The 21,784-nt window shown below is 41.0% G+C and overlaps 1 protein-coding gene across 1 annotated transcript; it reads right to left on the bottom strand.

The window, feature by feature from the left end:
* Nucleotides 1-1,090: 1,090 nt before the first annotated feature.
* On the bottom strand, nt 1,091-19,034 carry stoml3b (stomatin (EPB72)-like 3b). The gene is made up of 7 exons (XM_080748963.1): nt 18,881-19,034; nt 12,334-12,440; nt 7,767-7,839; nt 6,392-6,474; nt 4,981-5,184; nt 2,671-2,805; nt 1,091-2,040 (listed from the first exon to the last, which is right to left on the bottom strand). The coding sequence occupies exons 1-7, from the start codon at nt 18,942-18,944 to the stop codon at nt 1,852-1,854; spliced, it is 855 nt and encodes a 284-aa protein (XP_080605089.1). The 5' UTR covers nt 18,945-19,034; the 3' UTR covers nt 1,091-1,851.
* Between the last annotated feature and the right edge of the window lie 2,750 nt (nt 19,035-21,784).

The raw sequence follows: 21,784 nt of genomic DNA, 5'->3' as shown, positions 1-21,784 counted from the left end.
GCTATCATGCCTACTAACGTTTTTGGGGTCCCAAAACATTTTTTGAAAAAATGGCGGAAATTCTCGGGTTCCTCGGGCGTGGCAGGGAGGGACATCGCGAAATTCTCGGGTTCCTCGGGTTTGGCAGGGTATGAGTTAAGAAGTTCCTGGGGGAGGACCATAGAGTTATAATAAGTATTCCTGGCTGTTTTGAGTGGCCAAACAGCATTTGCCACGCCTCCAGGTCTTAAGTTAAGGCATAAGAGCTGGTACTTAAGACAATCAAAATAGAGCCCATTGGGTTACACACTGATGAGGGGTTTGTGCCCCCTGCTCCAGAAGGCTTCTGCGGTTCATCCATCAAGTGCAACTGCCAGGCTGACTGCAGCACCCGAAGATGCACATGCAAAAAGAACAATATCGAGTGCGCCCCGGCATGTGAACGCTGCACTAACTCAATACAGAGGCACTGTGACGAGGATGAAAGTGCCACACGTATTGTGTCCACATAATTTAATTTAGTTGTTTGGTTAGTACTTGATCATTTGTGTGATTATGTGATCATAATACATTCTTGTCACTGATATTCTGTATCCTTGTTTTGATCCAAGGAACAAATACAAAAAAATATAATCTAGCAGAAAGGGCAAAAAAAAAAAATCTTTGGTGGGTCATAGTTAGAGGTCATTTTCAAAACTCTTTTAAATAAACACTGTGGAGCATTGAGCTGTGTGCGGACCTCTATTCTTTTTAATCTCATGTCGACCTGAGCCCAGCACCAGCACTTGGAAAGGATGTGCGCATCATCTTGTTCATTTTCAAAACTTTCCCTTCATAGAATTCCTTGCGACTTTTTTTTCTGTTATTCAGGATACAAAATCAGCAGAGTTAGGTTTTGTTGCAATTAGTGGGAAGTTGACCCCCATTTTTGCCTAAAAGTCCTGGACTAATAATCATTGAACAATTTAAAATGTAATTTAATAGAATATTATATATAATATTAAAATATATCATTGGAAAATATTACAATAATTTATATTACAGTATACATCTGATGAGTAAATCATTGTAAACATTATGCACAATAACGTCAATAAGGATAATCATATCATAATTGTAAAATATAATTTACTACCATCACTTTGTGACCCGACTAATCTGACAATGTAATAACTGCCATAATGTAACAATCGGTCCAAATATAATCATCTCTTTAAACAAGGCCAAATATTGATATATTGATCATAATAACACTTTCAGACAGATATATATTGTTTTACATTATCAAGCAGTGATTAATGGTATGCATGACGTGTTACAAAATTGCACTTGGACTGCCTTTTTACACCAGATATCTTTGCCAAAAATAACCGATCCACAAGCTCACAATGCCTCTCATTTTGGCGAATGTTCCCAGCAGAATAGGCATCCTGGGGTTCAAGAGGTTAAAATTTGCAGTAGGCAATATAGCACAGTGACTCCTGAGATCACGTATAGTTAGTAATTTTTCGGTTTTAAATACGAAATGTACACAGACATTACACTGTATGTATGAAAAGGTGCTATACAAATATTATCATTAATTTGTATTATTTTATGCTCTTTGTCCCCAGGACTGAAGTTGCTGTAGACCACTGGTGCAGTCTGGTGGAGTCCTGAACACCAGCGTCAAAAGTATTGATAAGGAACCAAATGGAACCTTACAGTGTATATTGGAATAGCCAGAGATTAAATAAAAATGGGGGTCCGTGGCCTAAGGCATATCAAAATGGGAGCCGTTGATATTTGAGAATCACTGCTGTAGAGAAACAGACATTTTGAGAGGGTCATTGTGGCTAATGAGTCCGCAGGACCAGGGTGAGTGGATCATCTTCACTTCTTCATAAAGTGACTGATGACGTCCATGGGCAAGGGGAAGATGATGGTGGAGTTCTTCTCGGCTGCGATGGTGGTGAGGGTCTGCAGGTAGCGAAGCTGCAGGCCAGACGGAGACTCGGAGATCACCAGGGAAGCCTCCTTCAGGGCGCGGGACGCGTTCATCTCCCCCTCGGCCGCAATCACCTACGCAAAGAGACAGAGAAAGAGACATTTAAGCCAGAGTCCTACTTAATGCCAACAACACAACACCTTGTTACTATTTTTGTCCGTTCTCGGTGCACAACACTGCCGCGTGACTGAGCATAAATGAGGCTTTAGGATGACGAGGCCACGTTTCCTTATGTCGATGAGAGAAGTCCATTATGAGAGATCCAATTATTTGAAAACTTCGGCATCCTCTCTTACAAAGGTTATGAAAGAATCAAAATTAACCATGTAATGAATGATGTTGTTGTTTCTAAATTGCAAAATTTGCAGATCTATAAGCTCACAATGGCTTGTGTCAAAACTGTCAACAACTTTGTACGACAAATTATGAAATGGGGCTTATGTAGTGAACGGCCAAGTCTTTGTTGATATGATGCTAGTCTAACACAATGTATCCCTGACTGGATATAATATTATTCCTTGGAGGTTGGCATACATGTGTGTGTAATCTTTTGCTGTTGGCATATACTGTCTGTCTGTCTGTCTGTCTGTCTGTGTGTGTGTGTGTGTGTGTGTGTGTGTGTGTGTGTGTGTGTGTGTGTGTGTGTGTGTGTGCGTGTGCGTGCGTGCGTGCGTGCGTGCGTGTGTGCGTGCGTGTGTGCTTACCTTAGCCCTAGCCTCTCTTGAAGCCTCAGCCTCGGCAGCCATGGCTCTCTGCAGCTGATGGGGCAGCTTCACATCTTTAATCTCCACACGCTCCACCTTGATCCCCCAGTCATCTGTAGCCTCATCTAGGGTTGTCTGCACAACAGAGCAACAAACATGCATTAAAGCAGGGGTTCTGAAACATTTTTAGGCTGTGACCCCCAAAATAAACATATTTGAACTGGGGACCCCCACCCAGACAAGCACTTGGAATTGTAGGTATTACATTTAATGTGACTCGGTTCCACAGATGAATATTGTGAAAAATGCAGATCTACATGCTCACAACGCGAGGCGTTGTGAGCATGTAGATCGTCTGTTTTCACAATGTTCGCCTCTTGCTTAATTAATATTTGACAGTTTGGCCAGTTTGCTATTAAAACAGTCTTGAAAGTCCTTAAATCGTCACTTTAGCAATGTGCCGATATCATGTATACACTTATACTGTTTGTTGGTTTGTTTAACATTGAGTGAGAATAGAAATTACATTAAGCTAATCATCTGGGGACCCCACAAAATAATTTGGGGACCCCACTTAGGGTCCCGACCCCAAGTTTGAGAACGACTGCATTAAAGCAACAATGTTGAGTACTTTCCACTTTGCTTTGAAAATTAAAAATAAAACAAGAGCTTGTGTACAGGCATACAGTCCTATAATAAAGCTGTGTTGGGTCCCTTGCACCAGGGGTGTATTCCAGAAAGCTGTCTCATAACTAAATTTTATTTTATTATTATTTAAATCATATTTCCTCAATAAGGTTTTGTGAAAGTAAAAAGTACACAAATGAGGCGATGATGTGTTCACTTTCAGACCTTTCTCACAACGGTATGAATGAGGAGGTGGCATGTGTTGTATGGCTGCAATATTGTACAATATATTACATTAATATGGTGATTATGGATGAGTGTGCTTACATTAGTCCTATGAATTAACTACGAACGGAATAACAGTTTATGGCATTATGCTGCTCTATTTGTGTATTTTTCTTTGATACTATTAAAAAGTTTGTGGATGCACTAATTCCTTGTATGTTTCATACAGTGACAAATAAACCTCTTATCTTAAGGGAGCGCAAAACTGGCAGAAAAAGACTCGCATTCCACAAAAACTTTAGCCAAACCGCACCAATGCAAACCTGTTGTATTGGTGTGACATGGCCTTAAAACTGTTTTTTTGCGAGGAGTTGTGACTAGTTACATTGGTGCGGACAGGCCTTTATTAGACAGAGACAAAGTAAATATTGTTTTCCTTTTATTTTATCATACTCATACATAGAGTGCTCTGTGCTTAAGTGAAAGGTGCCACTCAACTATGGCAAATCACAGAGATGCAAATGACAGTATTGTCCAACAGAGGGCAGTGTTATGGTCTTATGCAGTCACAGTGCAAGGCCCATGTAGAAACCATAGACTGTAAAAAACAAACTTTGGACTTTTCTGACTATTAAAGGCAGTAAATGGGTGGGTGACAGGTCAAAGCAGATCAACATCAACATCAAAAGGTTTTATTTGTCACACTCTCATACAAGTATGTGAAGTGAAATGTTGTTGCGGCATACTCATATCAGACTGTGCTAACAATAACATAAAAAAAGTAATTTAGATCTGAACTTTGGATGTTGTGGTCGTGATACAAACAAGTAATTGTAGTGAATGAGTATGTCTACCAATAAAATGAATAAGTATACTGTTGTCACTGGAGACTGTTTATGAGAAGGCTCATTCTTAATTTATACGGTTGTTTTAAATATGAGAAATGCCATTTTAGAAATATCATACACTGCTTACAGCAACTACCCTTTTATTACAGTATTACAGTTACAATTCCTTTGAGGGTCATCAATTATGCATAGATGTTCTGGGGGTTTTGGTTGCAATATTTTACACTGGTGGTCTGGCACAGAGCCTAACATAACTTCTAGATCTGGGATCAGGTTTTATGTCAGAGGTTAAAGTCTGAGTGATGCTGATCCCAATTACAGAGTCTTAGCCGACTGTATTGATGTTTTGACCGATATTTTGTCAAAAAGTGCAAAATGTTCTCAATTTTAGAAACATAATATTAAGGACAATGATTCATCCGTGCATCCCTACTTTGGGCATGTCTTCATTATGCGAACATTTTCACAAACCTTTCAAAAAACTCGTTCTTGAATAAGGTGTGAAGGTTATTTAAAGATCATGACACATTGGCGACATAAGTTACCGATGTCTTAAAAAAAGATTAAATTATGATCGATGCCAAAGCGATGTACGGGTGGGGCTCTGTACCTGCATGCTGTGAGAGATGCCCTCGCGGTCAGACAGGAGCTCGGACAGGTTCTTTGTTCCCAGGACGTTTCTGAGGGTGGTCTGAGCCAGCAGACGCGTGGAGAAGTCTGCGTTGGACACGTTGGCCACAGAGGAGATGGGGTCACTGACCCGGAAGTACACCACTCCATCCACACAGACGGTGACAGAGTCCTTGGTCAGGATCTAGGGTGGGACCATACGAGGTGAAGGTGTGAGTCTGAGTTAACCCATTTAGGCCTAGAATTATTGAATGCTTTAACCAGTGAAAAATATCAGATATACAAGCTCACAGCGCTGCGAGCTTGTGGATCTGCTATTTTTGAAAAAGTCGTGAAAATGTGTGCAAATCTTTGAATATATGTATTTTCAAAGCGAACGTTTGTAACTCAAATTTTGCTTCTGGGGGGTTCCTGGAACTAAATATTTTGAGATGGGGGTCCGTGGCCAAATACATATCATTTTGGGGGTCCTTCACATGAAAGGGTTTGAGAACCACTGACATAGTAGTCTCTCAAGAACAGACTAACTGAGCTCCATTTAAGTGAAAAGGACCTTTTCTTTGACGATGGCTGACCAGATTGCTGACATAGAAACATAGGTTTTTCAAAAAACATTAGAAGGATTCAAAAGACACTTAATAGAATCGGGTCAAAATTCAAATTGTCACAATTTTTCAAAAATAGCAGATCTACAAGCTCGCAGCGCGGCACTCGGTGCCGCGCTGTGAGCTTGTATATCTGCTATTTTTCAATAGTTAAAGCATAAAATAATGATACTCAATAATGTGTACCCGTTCTGAAACAATCTACAGCAGGTGTTCCCAAACTTTTTCGAGTCCCAAAAGAGAAATTGTGTGTCTCCCTTGGACCCAGACTTACAAAAACACATTACCGGTACAGTATATTACACTATGTAGTCAAATAATGTATAATCTTATTAAATGTACTATAACAAAGAAAAGCATTCACGTCATGTTAGCGATGTTTTAAATTGCAACTTTTATTTGAGAAATAAACCTATTCAGTGTAATCTGTCAAAAGAATCCTTGATTCTGGTCTATAGTTGCCAGAACAGAATCTGATGATTTTTAGTAGTTTCCCCTTTGTCTTAGCAATATAGTTTTTGTGCAGTTTGGCACAGATTAAACCCTGGAGTGCGAATTTAAACCAAAAAGTGTATAACCCTTATCCATTTGAACACATTTGAATGCAACCATTTTCACCCTGGCATCCCTATTTTGGTCATGTCATTATATTGTAAAAAATGTCCCCCCAAATAATAGCATATCCTATACAAGCTGGATATTTTGGATAGTATATAAGGCTTAAGAGGTTAAATTTGCATTCCAATTTGACTACACAGTGTGTTGTGTGTATTGACCATACTGTACCTCCTGTGGAGGAATGTCGAATGAGACCGTTCTCAGATCCACTTTAACAATGGAATCAGTGCAAGGCAGGATAAAGAAAAGACCTGAAAACATCACCGGGAAAAGGGACAAAATGTATATGAATCATCAATAAATTATTACAATTGCATATCCTGTTCATCCCTTATTTTATTTGTAGCACTTGTTACTCTATGCATCTGCTAAAATGCATAAATGAATAGTTTTTTACTAGTATTTTTTGTGTTTACCCAAATTTTATAGTGTTTTTCCCATAGCTTCATATCTCTATTTGTTTTGCTTGAATTCCATTAATTTTATTTTGACACCTCGCAGTAAATTCTGATAAAGATCCTTATTATTATTATTCATATTATCTCTGAAGAACCGTGTCGCTTGAGTGACCTTCCTTCCGTATCCTCGTGACCTTCCTTCCGTATCCTCTGTGATGTCAGTGTGATGTCAGCGAGTTGTGACATCACTTCCTGTACAGGGCGGCTACACAAAATGTGGATAACACTATATATGGAGATAGTCCAGTCCATCATGTCATATGGGACTACCGTCATAGAAAGTAGCCATTGTTAGGCCGGAGTCAATGGCTGTCTGTCTGACTGTCTGTACAGGAAGTGATGTCACATGACATACTTTTTATATATATATGTCAATATGGGGGCGTCTGTGTTAAGAACGTTTCGTTGTCAAGCTCAACGTTGGGCATTTGGACCTATACATGGAGAAATGGAGCGAAATTTGTTTGGCCTAAACATGGAGATGTGGAGAACACTATATATGGAGAAAGTCCATTCCATCATGTCATATGGGACTACCGTCATAGACAGTAGCCATTGTTAGGCCAACTCAATGGACTGAGTCAAGCTCAACGTTGGGCATTTGGACCTATACATGGAGAAATGGAGCGAATCTGTTTGGCCTAAATATGGAGATGTCATATGGAACTACCGTCATAGACAGTAGCCATTGTTAGGTTGGAGTCAATGGCTGTCTGTCTGTCTGTCTGTCTGTCTGACTGTCTGTACAGGAAGTGATGTCACATGACATACTTTTTATGCCCATATATGAGTCCTTCTGTACCACATCTCCATGTTTAGGCAAACTCCACACAGAAAGGCCCTATCGCCAACCCAACCTAGGGTGTGAGCGATAGGGCCTTTCTGCGTGGAGTTTGCATGTTCTCCCCGTGTCTCCTAGGGTTGAAAAACATGAACAAACTCCCCCCAGAATGACAACAACTAGAATCGTCAGAGAAACGCTGTGGTTGGCCAGATGGTCAAGAATTGGCGTGACCTCGCCCTTTAGGGCGAGGTTGCATGTCACCCTGAGGTCGCATTCCACCCTCAGGTGTCTTACTAGTTACCTGGTCCTTTAGCCTTCCTGTCTGTGATGCGTCCCAGTCTGAAAATGACAGCACGCTCATACTCCTGCACAATCTGGAATACAGAGATTCAAGATTTAACAAGGTTTAGCCTTTTAGAGACACAAACACATCTGCTTTAGTATGCATACAGTGTATGTTCCCTCTAATGTGCGCCCGTGTGCGCACACGCGCACGGCTCTGGAACGGGAGCGCAGTGTCTTTGGAAACTCCAGCAGCTTGGCGTGGTGCTGGGCATTTACCTTGCCTTACGCATGCAAGCAAGGCGCTTTCCTCTGCCTGCTGAGAGCTCAAATATTTTCAACTCAACTCATGGATTGTTTCAATGTCAATGTGTATCTATTGCTTTTGCTCTTTATGTTGACAACATTTTGTCAACATGTATTCCTCTACATGTGTTCACATAATAATATCGAATAATAATGGATATGCAGAAACAATATTTATTTTTTATTTTCATTGCAACTGACCTATAGAGTACAATTAATCCAACTGCAATGACCTAATAAGCCATAACTTCTGATATGATCTAAGGGTTGGACAGGTGCAGTCAAGGTGACCACTGTTTACCCAGTGTGTACGTCAGATGTTGCTCTGCAGTTGCTCCAGTTACGCTCAGAGGGTTTGAGTGTTTGCCATAGAGGTAATAATAAAGGGCAGACTGCCCCGCCCCCAGCTACTCATTTCAATGAAAGTTGCTCAGTGGCGTTTGAAGCACCCGGAAGACTGCCGGAGGTACCCCAAATAAGGGAGTTAGGTACCAACTCTTGGCCAATAGCTAGCGTTTCAGTTTATAGAGTTTATAGAAAAAACGTTTTTTTTTTATGCGGAAGTGTTGCTATATTAACACCTTCTAAGCCTGGCCGTACTCCCTCGGACTTCCTACTGGGTCCCATCAGCCACGCCGTCTATTCCCGGACTTTTGATATAAATTATAATAAAAAAAAAAAAAACATCGGAAATTCTTCTCTGTGTCTTTTTGGAGCGATCTGAAAGGGTTAATATGCTCTGACAGTCATTTTCTGGTGCTGGGTGTGATACTCCTAATATCCAGCAGGCCACGCCGTTGACTCACATTCTGGATGGATGGCTGGCCAGGAGGAGCCTCATCCTCTCCCCAGTGTTGAAACTCAGCAAGAAGCTCAAACAAGATGGCTGGTCTTTGTCTCTGTTCGTGGATCGCGGTTTCAATCACGTTCGGGCGCCGCTTCTCTATCGCTCCTTTCCCTGCTTCGCCGCACGTAAACGAATGGAATTGATCTCCCCTCCGCCTCGCCAAAGTAAGATCGCCGACCTCTGCAGGATGAATATGTACGCTGTGTCGAGCACTCCAGTACGTGTTGTTATCATGTGGGCTTTGTTTTTTTAAAACATGTTTGTAAATAAATGGCTTATTTCTTCGGCGCTACCTCTGTTCAGAGGGTTCTGCCGCGGCTTGCAACGTGTTAAATATAGCAACACTTCCGCATGGTGACGGCTGCTTCAATGCTCTACCTTGGTTCTGGGGACTTGGTGTTTGCTCAGGGGAGTCCCTTTTTTGCATTTTTTTCAGTCCGAGTGCATCAAAAAGGCACCTTGGTTAAAGGTGATACACCATGAAAATTCACTTTTCCTATTTTAAAACCTTTTTTTGGGGTCCCACTAGCACCTTCTATCCTCACAAAGTCCCATTTCTGACCAATGTGTCTTTCTCTGGTTTTGAGAAGGCGAAGGTTAAAAGTATCCCACGGGTTCTCAAAACAGGCTATCCAGATTTGCTGCCGATTGTGACGTCATCTGCCGATTGTGACATCATCATAAAAAAATCAAAAAATCAAAAAAATATTTTTTTTCAAAAAAGAATCTTTTTTCAAAAAAAAAAATTTTTTTTCAAAAAGATTTTGGGGGGGTGGCGCAGTTCAGGCCAAAGGTGGTACTGCAGCTGAAATGCTCTGAGAGCCATTCAAAAATGAGAGAGGCTCTCTATTCAGGAGTGGTAATTTAGCCTCAAACCTTTTGAAAAACGTTTTTGGGACATAAACAATATGACATAAATACTTTTTAAATGCATGGTGTATCACCTTTAAGGTGGAGACGACGGAAGCGCGCCGTCTCAGGCGACCTTGATCCACGTGAGACACCGCGAGCGAGTCGCTGTGTCGAGAGTTGCGAAGGTCGCATGAGCCGACTCAGCTAGCCTGGCGTAGCCAGACTATAATAATACTACCGGTAATGCAGCTAACGAACTGCATCCCCACCGTGTGTTAACATGGGTGGATTGTTTAGCTGTGCTAAGCTACGACTCGGCGCCGTTAGAGGTTGTAAACCAGGGGGCCAGAACAGTAAATCTCCGTCGTCCGTCCCCCCGACTTTCGGCACCTCCACGCAGCCAATCACATGCTTCCGTGTGCGAATCTTGCCTTAAAGGAGTAGTTCACCCCCAAAATGACTTTTATTCTATTGATTACTCACGCCATGGAGACTTGAGTTCAATAATATTTTTTTGTATTTGTTGCATTCCTAAGACAAAAGAATGTATAACAAGAAATGTACCCCCATTGATTCCATCAATGGGGGTACATTTTGTAAATTAATTTTGTTTTTGCCTTGTGAATGCGACAAATACCAAAAAATATTATTGAACTGAAGTCTCCATGGCGTGAGTAATCAATAGAATAAAAGTCATTTTGGGGGGTAACTACTCCTTTAACCAAGTTGCTTTTTTGATACACTCGGACTGAAATACCTGCAAAAAAGTGAGTCCCGTTTGCTCAGACCAATGAATATTTTGAGGGAACATTGCAGTACAAGCTGGCAAACACCTCACACAGTGATTTCAGTAATTAGTTCCACCCTGCCTGTGGTTGAAGCAGCGCTAATTACTCAGCTAGACCACCTGCTATAAACTGTAGCTTGGTTGCAATGGAAACCTCCATAGTCATGGACCTCTGGGACATGTGACTGCACAGTCTGACTCTCCCATTATTATGTTATAACCAAATAGAAGAGTGGTGGGAACTAAGGCCTCCCCTGCTCTAGTGCTATATTCAGATATAGGCAGCCCAAATCAGACTTTTGGTCTATATAATACAGTTTGGGTTTATCAAGTCTAAAAGTAAATAAATACAAGATAAACACATGGAAACAGATTTTTGCGTCAGATTTGAATCACATCCCTAAGTCAGGGGTCTTCAACAGGTTGTCCGGGACCCCTAGGGGATCCCCAGAGTTACTACAGGGGGTCCTCCAAATCGTTGTGCGATAGGACCTTGTTTTTTCCCCCCTTTCTTATATTAACAACTTGAACCCTAGCATCCATATTCTTTAGCCAAAAATGGCAGATCGGCTATTTTAGGCAAAGAGCTTTGGAGGGGGAAAAGAGCAGACTAAGTATTGTGAAAGGTCAAGTTTATTAATTATTGACCGTTCAAGTGATTAAATATCTAAAAACACACATTAACATGAATCCAAAATACACTGTTGATCGTGCTGTCAAACGATGAAACTATCTATGAACAGGTTGTGGGGGTCCCTGCTTCATCTCTCTCTCAACTGAGGGGTCCTTGGTCTGAAAACGTTGGAGACCCCGTAATACAATTCTAAAAATGCAATCTTTATTTTCTCCGTAAGGTTACCAGAGTGTCATGTCATGGGTTTTTATTCTAAGCTTGAGAACAACTGTTGAGTGAGTAACGCCTTCACCTGTCACCAGAATGTCATGTCCTGTCTTGTATTATTCCTGTCCAAAGAGCCTTATCTGGATATTTGTCAACTCGACTCTGTCTATTTTGATGTCTCTCTGAAATGTATAAGAGGGTTGTGTAAACTGTATGTGAGGAGTTGGAACCTATGCTATATGGTGTAGTGTTGCTGCTCAGGAGCTCCTTTTTTAATACATTTTGATTGTGTTTGAACACTTCTCGAAACCTTTTCTTTCTCACAGTATTTAATATGTGGTATCATAGAAATCTACAGCACCCCTGCCCTAATTGGTTTGAAATGCGACTAAAATCTGATTAGTCTCAGTCTGGATGCTCGGAGAGTGAAGCCTGATTGAGTTGTGAGCTTGTATAGCTGCTATTTTTAGTGAGTGCCACTGTCATAAGACAGAGTATAAAGCCTCGATCAGAGTCTGCGGTGAAGAGCTATCTACCGCAAATTTGAGGTGGAAAGCTTTCCACCTAAAGTCAGAAAATAAGTGAAGGCCATCATAGCCAGTCACGGTGAAGTCCTATTCACTGTGACTGACTGGTCCAGGTCGACCAATCAGTGAACGGGGTGAAGAGCCTATCTGTCTGAAAGTAAAAACAGAGAGATGTGTCGGGACTCGCGGTGGAAAGCTCTTCACCGCGAGGAATGACGTAACGTTGTAGTTTCATGACTCAAAAAGACTACACGACTCTGATCGAGGCTTAAGCTTTACTAATGCCTATATCGTTGTGTCATTACCACAGCAACCACTTTCAAATAATAGTGTGGACAATACTAAAAATCAGATTTCAGAAACAAATTTGCCGGCAGTCTGACCAAAGCCTAAAACACACATTAGTGACACAATGAACTGACTCACCTTGAAACAAAACCAGATGGTGATGGGGAACAGGACCAGAGTAAATAAGCCAGAGAGGAAAACTATTACCCAGCCAACGCATCCCAGTCCTGATCCGGCCTGTTCAGCTAGATGGAGGAAAAAAGACAAAAGAGAAAACAAAGTTGGGAGGGAAGACTTCAGTGGCGTCAGTTCAGCAAAAGCTAGGGTATGGCAAAGATGGGAGTCCTCATGGAAAAGAGGCGTTGTGTGCATGTAGATCGGCTATTTTCACAATGTCTGAAAAAATATATATATATTTGTTTCAGTTTTTTACACAGGTTTCTACAGTTTCTTGGGCTGGATATGGCAGCCTGGAATGGTTGTTCAAGTGTAGCTAAACTTAGCATGTTAGTAAACGTGCCACAATTAACAATAATGCATTACACCTGTGCAGCTGACCTGCGGAACCTGGGAATATACCATTCTGTCAAGATGGGGAGAATACAAGACTGGAGAATATAATCATAATACCTAGTCTAAGTGACCATTTTGTTAAATTTTGCATTTGTTGTTATTTTACTGTAATTTAACAACATAATAACCAGCGCAGATAGACAAAGAGACATTTGTGGATTTATATCTAAAAGTAACTTTTATTTTCCCCCCTGGACCCAGGGTATGGCAGCTGCATACCAGTGCCATACCCAATTGACGTCCCTGGAAGATTTCTAAAACCCCTATGTTCCCTGTGTGGCCTCAAAAGTGCCTAATGAAAGGTAGGGTAGCGAGGCTACAGAGTGCCAAACCTCAAATTGATTAAAATAATTAATAAAGTTTCAGTATATATATCAGTTATAGATATAATCAGGAGGCTTATGATTATAATAACCATATATACACATGGTGTGCAGTGCAGAGCTCCCTCGTTGAGGGACAAACTAGTACCTACCTGAAACATGTTGGCCTTTAACATTTTGTAGACATTAAAGTACCTTGAATTTACATCCTCTCATCTGGGAGTTTTGGATTCCGTTGATCCTAGAATCTACGTTTTTAACTCAACTTTTATCTCCATTGAGCACCTGGTTGACCTCTCTCTCTCTGGTTCATAATGCTACTTTTTGCAGATCATAAAGTGTCTGTTCTCTGAATGTAAAAGCATGTGACTCAGATTGGCTACCGTTTCATGATTTCTGCATTTTCAGGCATGCAAAATGTATGGAGATTGAGTGCTAAATCACTGTGGACAGAGATGGTTTTCTTTTAAAAACGGCATATAACAATGAAAAGGCTAGATGTAGAAAAAGAACAAAAACTATGTATATTTCTTGCTACTTTCATTCATTATTTGTTTTCAATATACAGTATAGTCAATTGTTGTTTTACTTTTGCAGGGTGGGTGAAGTAATTCCCAACATGCACTTGGCAAACAGAAGCAGGTAGCACCCTAGAAAGATCATCACCCATCATCACAAGACCATTATGCATAATGCATTTATCCAAAAGATAGAGTAAAAGAGTAATGCTCATACATGTACAGTAGGCCTATGTGCAGCTAAACTATTCAAATGTGGACACAGTACGAAGTACATCTACTTGAATAAATATAATCCAAATTATACAGTGGTTTTCAACTAGTGGTCTGGGGACCACCAGTGGTTCTTGAGGGGGTTCCAGGTGGTCCCCAGCTAAATGATGGAGAGTTGGTAACCAAATGGACCCTTAAAGATCTCTTGAGAGTATAAAATCAAACCAGATGGACCTTTACGGGACCATTTGGTTTCATTTTACAGTCTTGTGGATGTCTGAAGAAGGTCTATGACCGAAAGCTTGCACTTTTCTAAGGTGAAAATAAAGAACTTGATTTTGCACAGTTTTGAGTGTGTCGAGGCTCCCTTTAATTTTTCATCACACTCTTGTGGATAAAATCTTATTCAACGACAACGATAACAAAATATTCAAAGTTTTGAGTCTGAGAGGTTAAATCCCATCTAACGGTGGTCTGTGGCTCAAATGCTGAATAAATAATGGGCCTTGATATGAAAGGGGTTAAAAACCACTGCACAAGAGCGAGGACTAATGGACCTTTTATTGTCCACTCCCCAGAGAGGAAATGCTTTTCCCAGCTCACGTTATGGTCAATACACAATTGAGTTTGTATCCAAAGTGTTGCGGTAAGTGTCAGATAGATACATTGCCGGGACATGCTTTCACAGCGGTCAGGATGAAAAAAAGGGAGTGAGCTGGTTAAGGGGGATTCGGTTGCAGCAGAGAAGCTTTGGTAACATTTTAAAAAAAGAAAAAGAAAGAAAATGTCCTTTTATGGCCCAAACACTTTGTAGTAGGCAATGAATGCAATTTAACTACCAACTAAATACTGGCAAATGTAGTTAAACTTAATTGCATGTAGTTCTATTCCCTAACACTGCCTATGTGTACTTTGCAATGGAATAATCTTGTTTCACCTGGTCAAGGTGAGCCATTCATACACATGCATCTGTGTTGCAAGAAGCGTGTGTCAATGTGTTGATACTGTGAACCACACACAACTGATAGCTCACAGTCACAGCATAGTAACAATGGTCTATGAGTATGTCATCTCTTTTGGTCATGGGTCTGTCTGTCTGTCTGTCTAGTCTGAAAGATTCTCGTCCAGTCATTATGACAAGTATTTCTGTTGTGTGTGTGTGTGTGTACACATACAGTATATGACGCTATAATGATTGTCTGCCTGACTATATTAATGTGAAAATTGTAAAGAAAGTATTCAATATAATCAAACAAACAGTTGATATTGTATTTCTGCTGCTCCAAATCTCCCATGGCAGTTAACCACACAATTATCAGTTTATGTTGTGAACTGCCTTTGTCAAATAATCATTACTTAAACAAGGCAAGTTTGAATGGGACACATTAGAGCTGTGTAGCGCAGCAGAGTTTGAGTTCGCATATCTTGTTTTGGAGCTCTGTAAATTTCCTTCAGGTTTTATACATAAATTATTGATTTGCTTAAACCTAAAACTTGTCAAGGGTTTTGTTTGCTAGTAAGGTTTAAGCAAATCAATAATTTATGTATAAAACCTGAAGGAAACTTACAGAGCTCCAAAAGAAGATAGGCCTATACTCAAACTCTGAACATACAAATTTGCCTTTGTAAAATTGTCTTCTTTTACAAAAATGTATGGAAGGAAACTGAATTCTAATTAAACTCAAATAAGGAAACAATTTCTCCAAAGGATAATTCAGGTTTAGTCTATATGCTTTACTTGCCCGGTTTGATCTCCTAATAGGTTTTTAAAAATGTTTAAAAATGTAAATAAATACATTATATCTTTGTTAAATGTATTTGAAATATGTTTAAATCATATTTTAATAATATTTAATTTAAGTCCAACAAATTTAAGAAAGCTTGAAGGTGGGGTGGCCCTTGAATATTGCTTGAAATATGCTAGTGGTCCTGAACTCAAAAAAGGTTGAGAACCACGGTTCCTATCCCACAGTTACCCTTATTCTGTTACGTATTCTTACTTTATCCAACCTTCTATATTAAACTTATTTTAACTGATATACTGATTTGTAACATTTTTGATTGAGCAGACACATGTACAGTAACATTTCCTAAACAGTGTCAGTGATGACTCAACCAGGAATCCAGTAACACCTAAATCCTTTTTCTGTGGACTTGACCCCTGATTTTCCAGTATATACTGGAAAATGTGACTACATTGCGGTAAGTGACTGTGACTACATTGCGGTATGTGACTACATTGCACTACATGCAATTCATTCATGGACCACCATTCATTCATGGACCACTCTGCTTCCTATTGCTATAATATTGCTATACTTCCTATTGTGTCCACAATGAAATGTACATATTTACCTGGAGGTTGCACATGGTCATGTGGTATGCTACGCTATATGGTATAGTAATTATTCTGTAGTAATAGGCTTAGATTGATCAAGACTATGATAGATGTATTTTAGCGATTTTGACATGTGGATAAAAGTCAGACTCGATAAAATACATCTGATAGTGTTGATCCAAGGCTATATAGGCTAGTTGGTGCGTGATTTACTGATGCCACTACTGATGACCATAAAACCTTTGACTCTGGGATAAAAAAATTAAAAAAAAAGATTCACCAGGATCCTGGATGGCTTGATTCTAAGCTTAAAATAATTGATATAAATATTTGTGTAAATCTCGAAGGGGAATTGAATATATTTTTAGTGGCACCAGTAAACCTGCTATCTGGAAATACTATATAATAGTATAGTCAGCCTACTATACTACAGTATAGTAGCCTACTGTATAGGCTAACTATTCTATAACTACTAATATAGTAGGCCTATAGTATAATATAACGGTGGTTTTCAACCAGTGGTCCTTGAGGGGGTTCCAGGAGGTCCCCAACGTTCCAGATGGAACGTGGGTAACCAAATGGACCCTCATAGATCTTAAACTCTTGAGAGCATTTTACACTCTCAAGAATTAAATTATTGTTAAGCATCTGCATTAATTAATTTACAAGAAGTCTACACAATTAGAGAATGTATAAGAATGGTTATTTTGTGGCAAAATCTTATCCAACGACAACAAAATATTCAAAGTGTTGGGTCTTAATGTGAAAAAGGTTGAAAACCACTGTAATATACTAACTAATAGCATCTATACCATGTATAATAGTTGCGACCGTCAGGGAGCAGTTTACTATGAAAACCTCCACCGGCCGTCCGTCCGTCCGTCCGTCCGTCACACGTCACACGTCACACGTCACACCTTTACCCTGCTCATATCTCCGCATCAGTATGACATCACACCACATGTGTACACAAACCTTTGTGTACGTTGCTGTGGCAACAGTCTGTTATTGCTGGTCTGTTAGTGTACGTTAGCAACCACCTTAGCAACCATGGTTTTACGCTAGCAACCAACTGTTTACCCTAGCAACCAACTGTTTACCATAGCAACCATGTTTTTTTACCCTAGCAACCAACTGTTTACCATAGCAACCAGATACGCAGAGCAGGGATCTCCATATATGGGCATAAACAGGTGACATCACACTGATGTCAGATACTCAGAGCAGGGATTTCTCCATAATATATGGGCATAAAAGGGATTCTGTTAGGGATCTCCATATATGGGCATAAAAGGGATTCTGTTAGGGATCTCCATATATGGGCACACAAGGGATTCTGTTAGGGATCTCCATATATGGGCATAAAAGGGATTCTGTTAGGGATCTCCATATATGGGCATAAAAGGGATTCTGTTAGGGATCTCCATATATGGGCATAAAGGGGATTCTGTTAGGGATCTCCATATATGGGCATAAAAGGGATTCTGTTAGCTGTTAGTGATCTCCATATATGGGCATAAAAGGGATGCTGTTAGGGATCTCCATATATGGGCATAAAAGGGATTCTGTTAGGGATCTCCATATATGGGCATGAAAGGGATTCTGTTAGGGATCTCCATATATGGGCATAAAAGGGATTGTATCCCAGATGATGCCCTGTTAGGAGATCCACACTAACAGAATCCATATATGGTCCTACCGACAGCTGCTATAAGCCAACCCTGGCGATAAGGTCTGAGTCGAAGAAATGCTTCTTTCCTGGCAAGAATTGCCCCTTTAAACTGTAGGGCTCGTTTGTGTATTGTATGACATCACGCCACATCATCGGCTGAGGACTGTGTGATGTCATCATATCTCCATATATGGAGACATAAGTTGCTCATGCCCAAATATGGGCTGGTGAGGTCAGACTTATTGTGATGCGTAGGTTATCTCCATATATGGAGATTCAACTTCAATGAGTAACCATGGCAAACTGTCAACTGCCCGTATGTCTAGATAATTGGTAAAACAAACTTTTGGCCTATTTGTGGAGATAAGCGACCAACGGTCGCTTATCTCCCGATTAGGGAGTCTTACTGGTAGTAGGCTATGTATGTATACTGTATGGCTCTCACATGACATGACCCTGTCCAACCGGTTGGCTACTCAAATAAGAAAATAAATAGAGGAAACAGGCTACTGTTACCCAGCAGCTAAACATTTCAACAGCTAAATTAATGTTCACACGACAGACAAAAACAGCCTTTGTACTCCTGTCCAGCTGCTGTATGCTGTATCATGTAATTACCCAGAAATGATCAGTATCACCGCAACACACACACACACACACACACACACACACACACACACACACACACACACACACACATCACGTCGTCAACCGAACGTCATGTGACTTCTGTATCGGGCGCCGCAAGGCGCATAATCGTCCACTCCGGTCCACACATGAGTCATGTAAACTATATGATATTGATATGATGAGGTAGCTAGCCGCACGTCACTGGACATAAATGGACAGTAAAGAAAAAAACATAAATGTCCAGTAAAGTAAAGATCGAAGCGATTCCTTGATCCACAACCACAACCAACGATAGCCACGACAATTTCAACACATATTTTGCTGTTTTCCGTTCCAAACCAATACAAATATTAATAAATGCAGGTAAATAAAACGTAATATAGGGGGATAATGGCTAATGGGTGATCAAAACACTTACATATTAATTCGTCAGTGCTCCTGACTCTTCTCTTTTGACTTTCCATCTGGTCAGCCATCTCCATATGCTGCTACACTACTGCCGCTTCTCGCTTTTTCTTGACAGGGAAAGTGGGCGTGTGGAGGTGGAATCACTTCTTTAAATGCGTGAAGTGTGTTTGCATTGAGTCAGTCATGGTGGTCAATGGCTTTTAAAGCGTCGTTGTTGTTATCATAGGTTGTGGGCGTGGCTTCATGTGGCCGAGTTGATTATCAACAAACTTCAATGGAGTTCTACAATAGGAAGGACTGATCTGACTTAATTATTCCATGACGACATGGATGGATTACTTATTAAAGGGATCTTGTGCAACAGCAAAGAATAAAAAAGGGGGGAAAAAGAAAAAATAATAATAATAAAGATATTTATTTAAAAAAATAAAAGTAGCCTAATTTGTCTAGGCCTGCCTGTATACAGTATGTTATGTAGCCTGTTTTACTGTAATTTCCATTGATGACTCTAGCAGCTGGAAAACTTCTAATATTGAGGCGAAAGTAAATAGCCTATATGGATAAAAAATATATATATTTGAAGGGTAAAATACAATTATGCCTATCATAATTTCTACTAAATTCCAAACATATTAAATAAATGAGGGCCTAGTGATGCTTTTGTGTTATGTTAATCTTTTATTTTAATATGTTATTCTTAGTAGGCCTATTTCACTAAACACTTCTGGGGTCATCTTAACATCTTGGCTACTCTGACTTGTGTGAATCTCAGACTGTTTTTTGATTTTCATTTAATCAGACATTCCCTATTGAACTTTAAACATGTCCCTGGTTCTGATGAGTGATATTCCTTCTAATGCTCGAGGGGCTGTGTTTTTCAATTACTTTTCCCACTTTCTCATAAAAAAAAGGGTCATGGTGTAATAGTCCAATTGGTGAGATATCTTGCTTCGTTGCGCTGCCTGTTGATCATCAGAATTTAGTCTCCTCATATAACATTCTAGAATAGCAATGCCTATAAGCTCCATCCTTTGGTCCAGGTCAGGTCAGGTTGTGACCATAGAAGATGTGGATCTGGGAACTTCATGTAGTCATTGTGATGTCAGATGACTGCATATTTGGCCAAGGTTCCAGCCCGATTGTGCTGCCATTGACTTCCATTATAAGAGTGAGTGTGAGTGAGTGAGTGAGTGAGTGAGTGAGTGAGTGAGTGAGTGAGTGTGTGTGTGAGAGAGAGAGTGAGAGAGAGTGAGAGTGTGTGTGTGTGTGTGTGTGTGTGTGTGTGAGAGAGTGAGAGAGAGAGTGTGTGTGTGTGTGAGAGAGAGAGAGAGAGAGAGAGAGAGAGAGAGAGAGTGAGAGAGAGAGAGAGAGAGAGAGAGAGAGAGAGAGAGAGCGTGCATGCGTGCATGCAAGTGTGCGTGTGTGTAAAGAGGGGCATAGGCTCCCCTGCCATTGTGGTGTTGCTTACCTTAGCTTAAGCTTACTTTGTAGATTATTTACCTTGTATTGTTATCCCTATGCAAACAGTAGACAGACCCACACTGTAGATGGCAATCAAGCCTCCTGCACCACACCGTAATGACATATCTATCCCGCATGACATTCGGACAATCCAATGGGACGTCACGGTCACTACATCCATTGTTTTGTACAGTCTGTGGGCTGCACATACTGTACCGCGCCCATGGTGAAAAGGGCCCAACATTGTCGGTAGCGTACAGCAGTGCTTCTCAAAAGTGGATTCAAGGGACTCTGTGGGTTTCCTTTAGGGGGTTCTAAATGGACCCATATACGTCTGTAACTCTGACAGTGTACAAATGGAACCAAATGAACCCTAACCGGTTGTAATTTGAAATTTTGAAAAAACATGGTGTACAGCAGAAATTCCTCATGAGCATCCTCAGGAGGTAGCATCATCATCTGTTTTAAGTCCGCTTTCCAGGCACCGCTGGGTTGGACTGGCTTCTCGATATGGCTCTCTTCCACCGGGAACGGTCCATGGCCACCTCATGGTCGATGCCGAGTGCCTTCATGTCAGCCACCGCGGTCGTCTGCCAGGTCTTCTTAGGCCGGCCACTGGGTCTTGTCCCCTCTAAGTTAAACGACATAACTTTCTTCACCCAATCATTCTCTTCCTTCCTCACTATGTGTCTGTACCATCGCAGTCTGCCTCTCCTCACCACATCTGCAATAGCCTCCACTCCCATCTTCTGTCTCAGCTCTGCACTGGTCTTTCTGTCCCTGAGTGACACGCCACACATCCATCTAATCATCCTCATCTCTGCTCTGTTCAGCTTGTCTTCATGCTCCACCTTCAGGGCCCATGTCTCGCTTCCGTACGTCATGCCACTTCTAGCCTCGGAAACCCAGGCTTCACTTGCCCTTTCATCTTCAGGGATGGAGCCTTGGATGTTAGAAATGGCATGAGTTCTGGGTGCCCGGTGGCCTACTGGTCTAAGCGCATACCATATAGGCATTGATGCCTGGCGGCGGCGCCGGTTAGATTCCCGATCCGGACGACCTTTGCCGCATGTCTCTCCCCATCTCTCCCCCCGTTTCCTGTCAGTCTACTGTACTATCCAATAAAGGCATAAAAGCCCAAAAACAAATCTTAAAAAAAAAAAAAAGAAATGGCATGAGTTCCCTGAACTTCTTCCACCCACTTCTCACCCTTGTGGTCACCGCTAGGTCCACCCCCCCATCAGCGTTCAGCATGTCTCCCAGGTAGCAGAAACTGTCCACCACCGCATACTAAAGAACAAACCCTTCCCAACCACAACCTATTCACTCTGTTACACTCGACTCAGGCAGGTGCTACCGCACTTTCAAATGCGGTAAAAACAGACTATGGAGTCGAGGCTGCTGCACAGGCACTAAGCCCTGTTGCACAATTCACTCAGATAGACTTAGGCTA

This window comes from Nannobrachium achirus, assembly GCF_963921795.1.
Source record: "Nannobrachium achirus genome assembly, chromosome: 19".
In the NCBI taxonomy this organism is placed as follows: Eukaryota; Metazoa; Chordata; class Actinopteri; order Myctophiformes; family Myctophidae; genus Nannobrachium; species Nannobrachium achirus.
Note: the sequence above shows the minus strand (reverse complement) of the source record. Positions and strands in the feature narration are given on the sequence as shown.

Coding starts and splice junctions, on each gene's coding strand:
- stoml3b (XM_080748963.1), bottom strand. CDS start 18,944: ATGGAGATGGCTGACCAGATGGAAAGTCAAAAGAGAAGAGTCAGGAGC. Junction 5,185..6,391: donor TCGACATTCCTCCACAGGAG/GTACAGTATGGT, acceptor GTCCCACCCTAG/ATCCTGACCAAGGACTCTGT. Junction 2,806..4,980: donor GCATCTCTCACAGCATGCAG/GTACAGAGCCCC, acceptor TCTGTTGTGCAG/ACAACCCTAGATGAGGCTAC.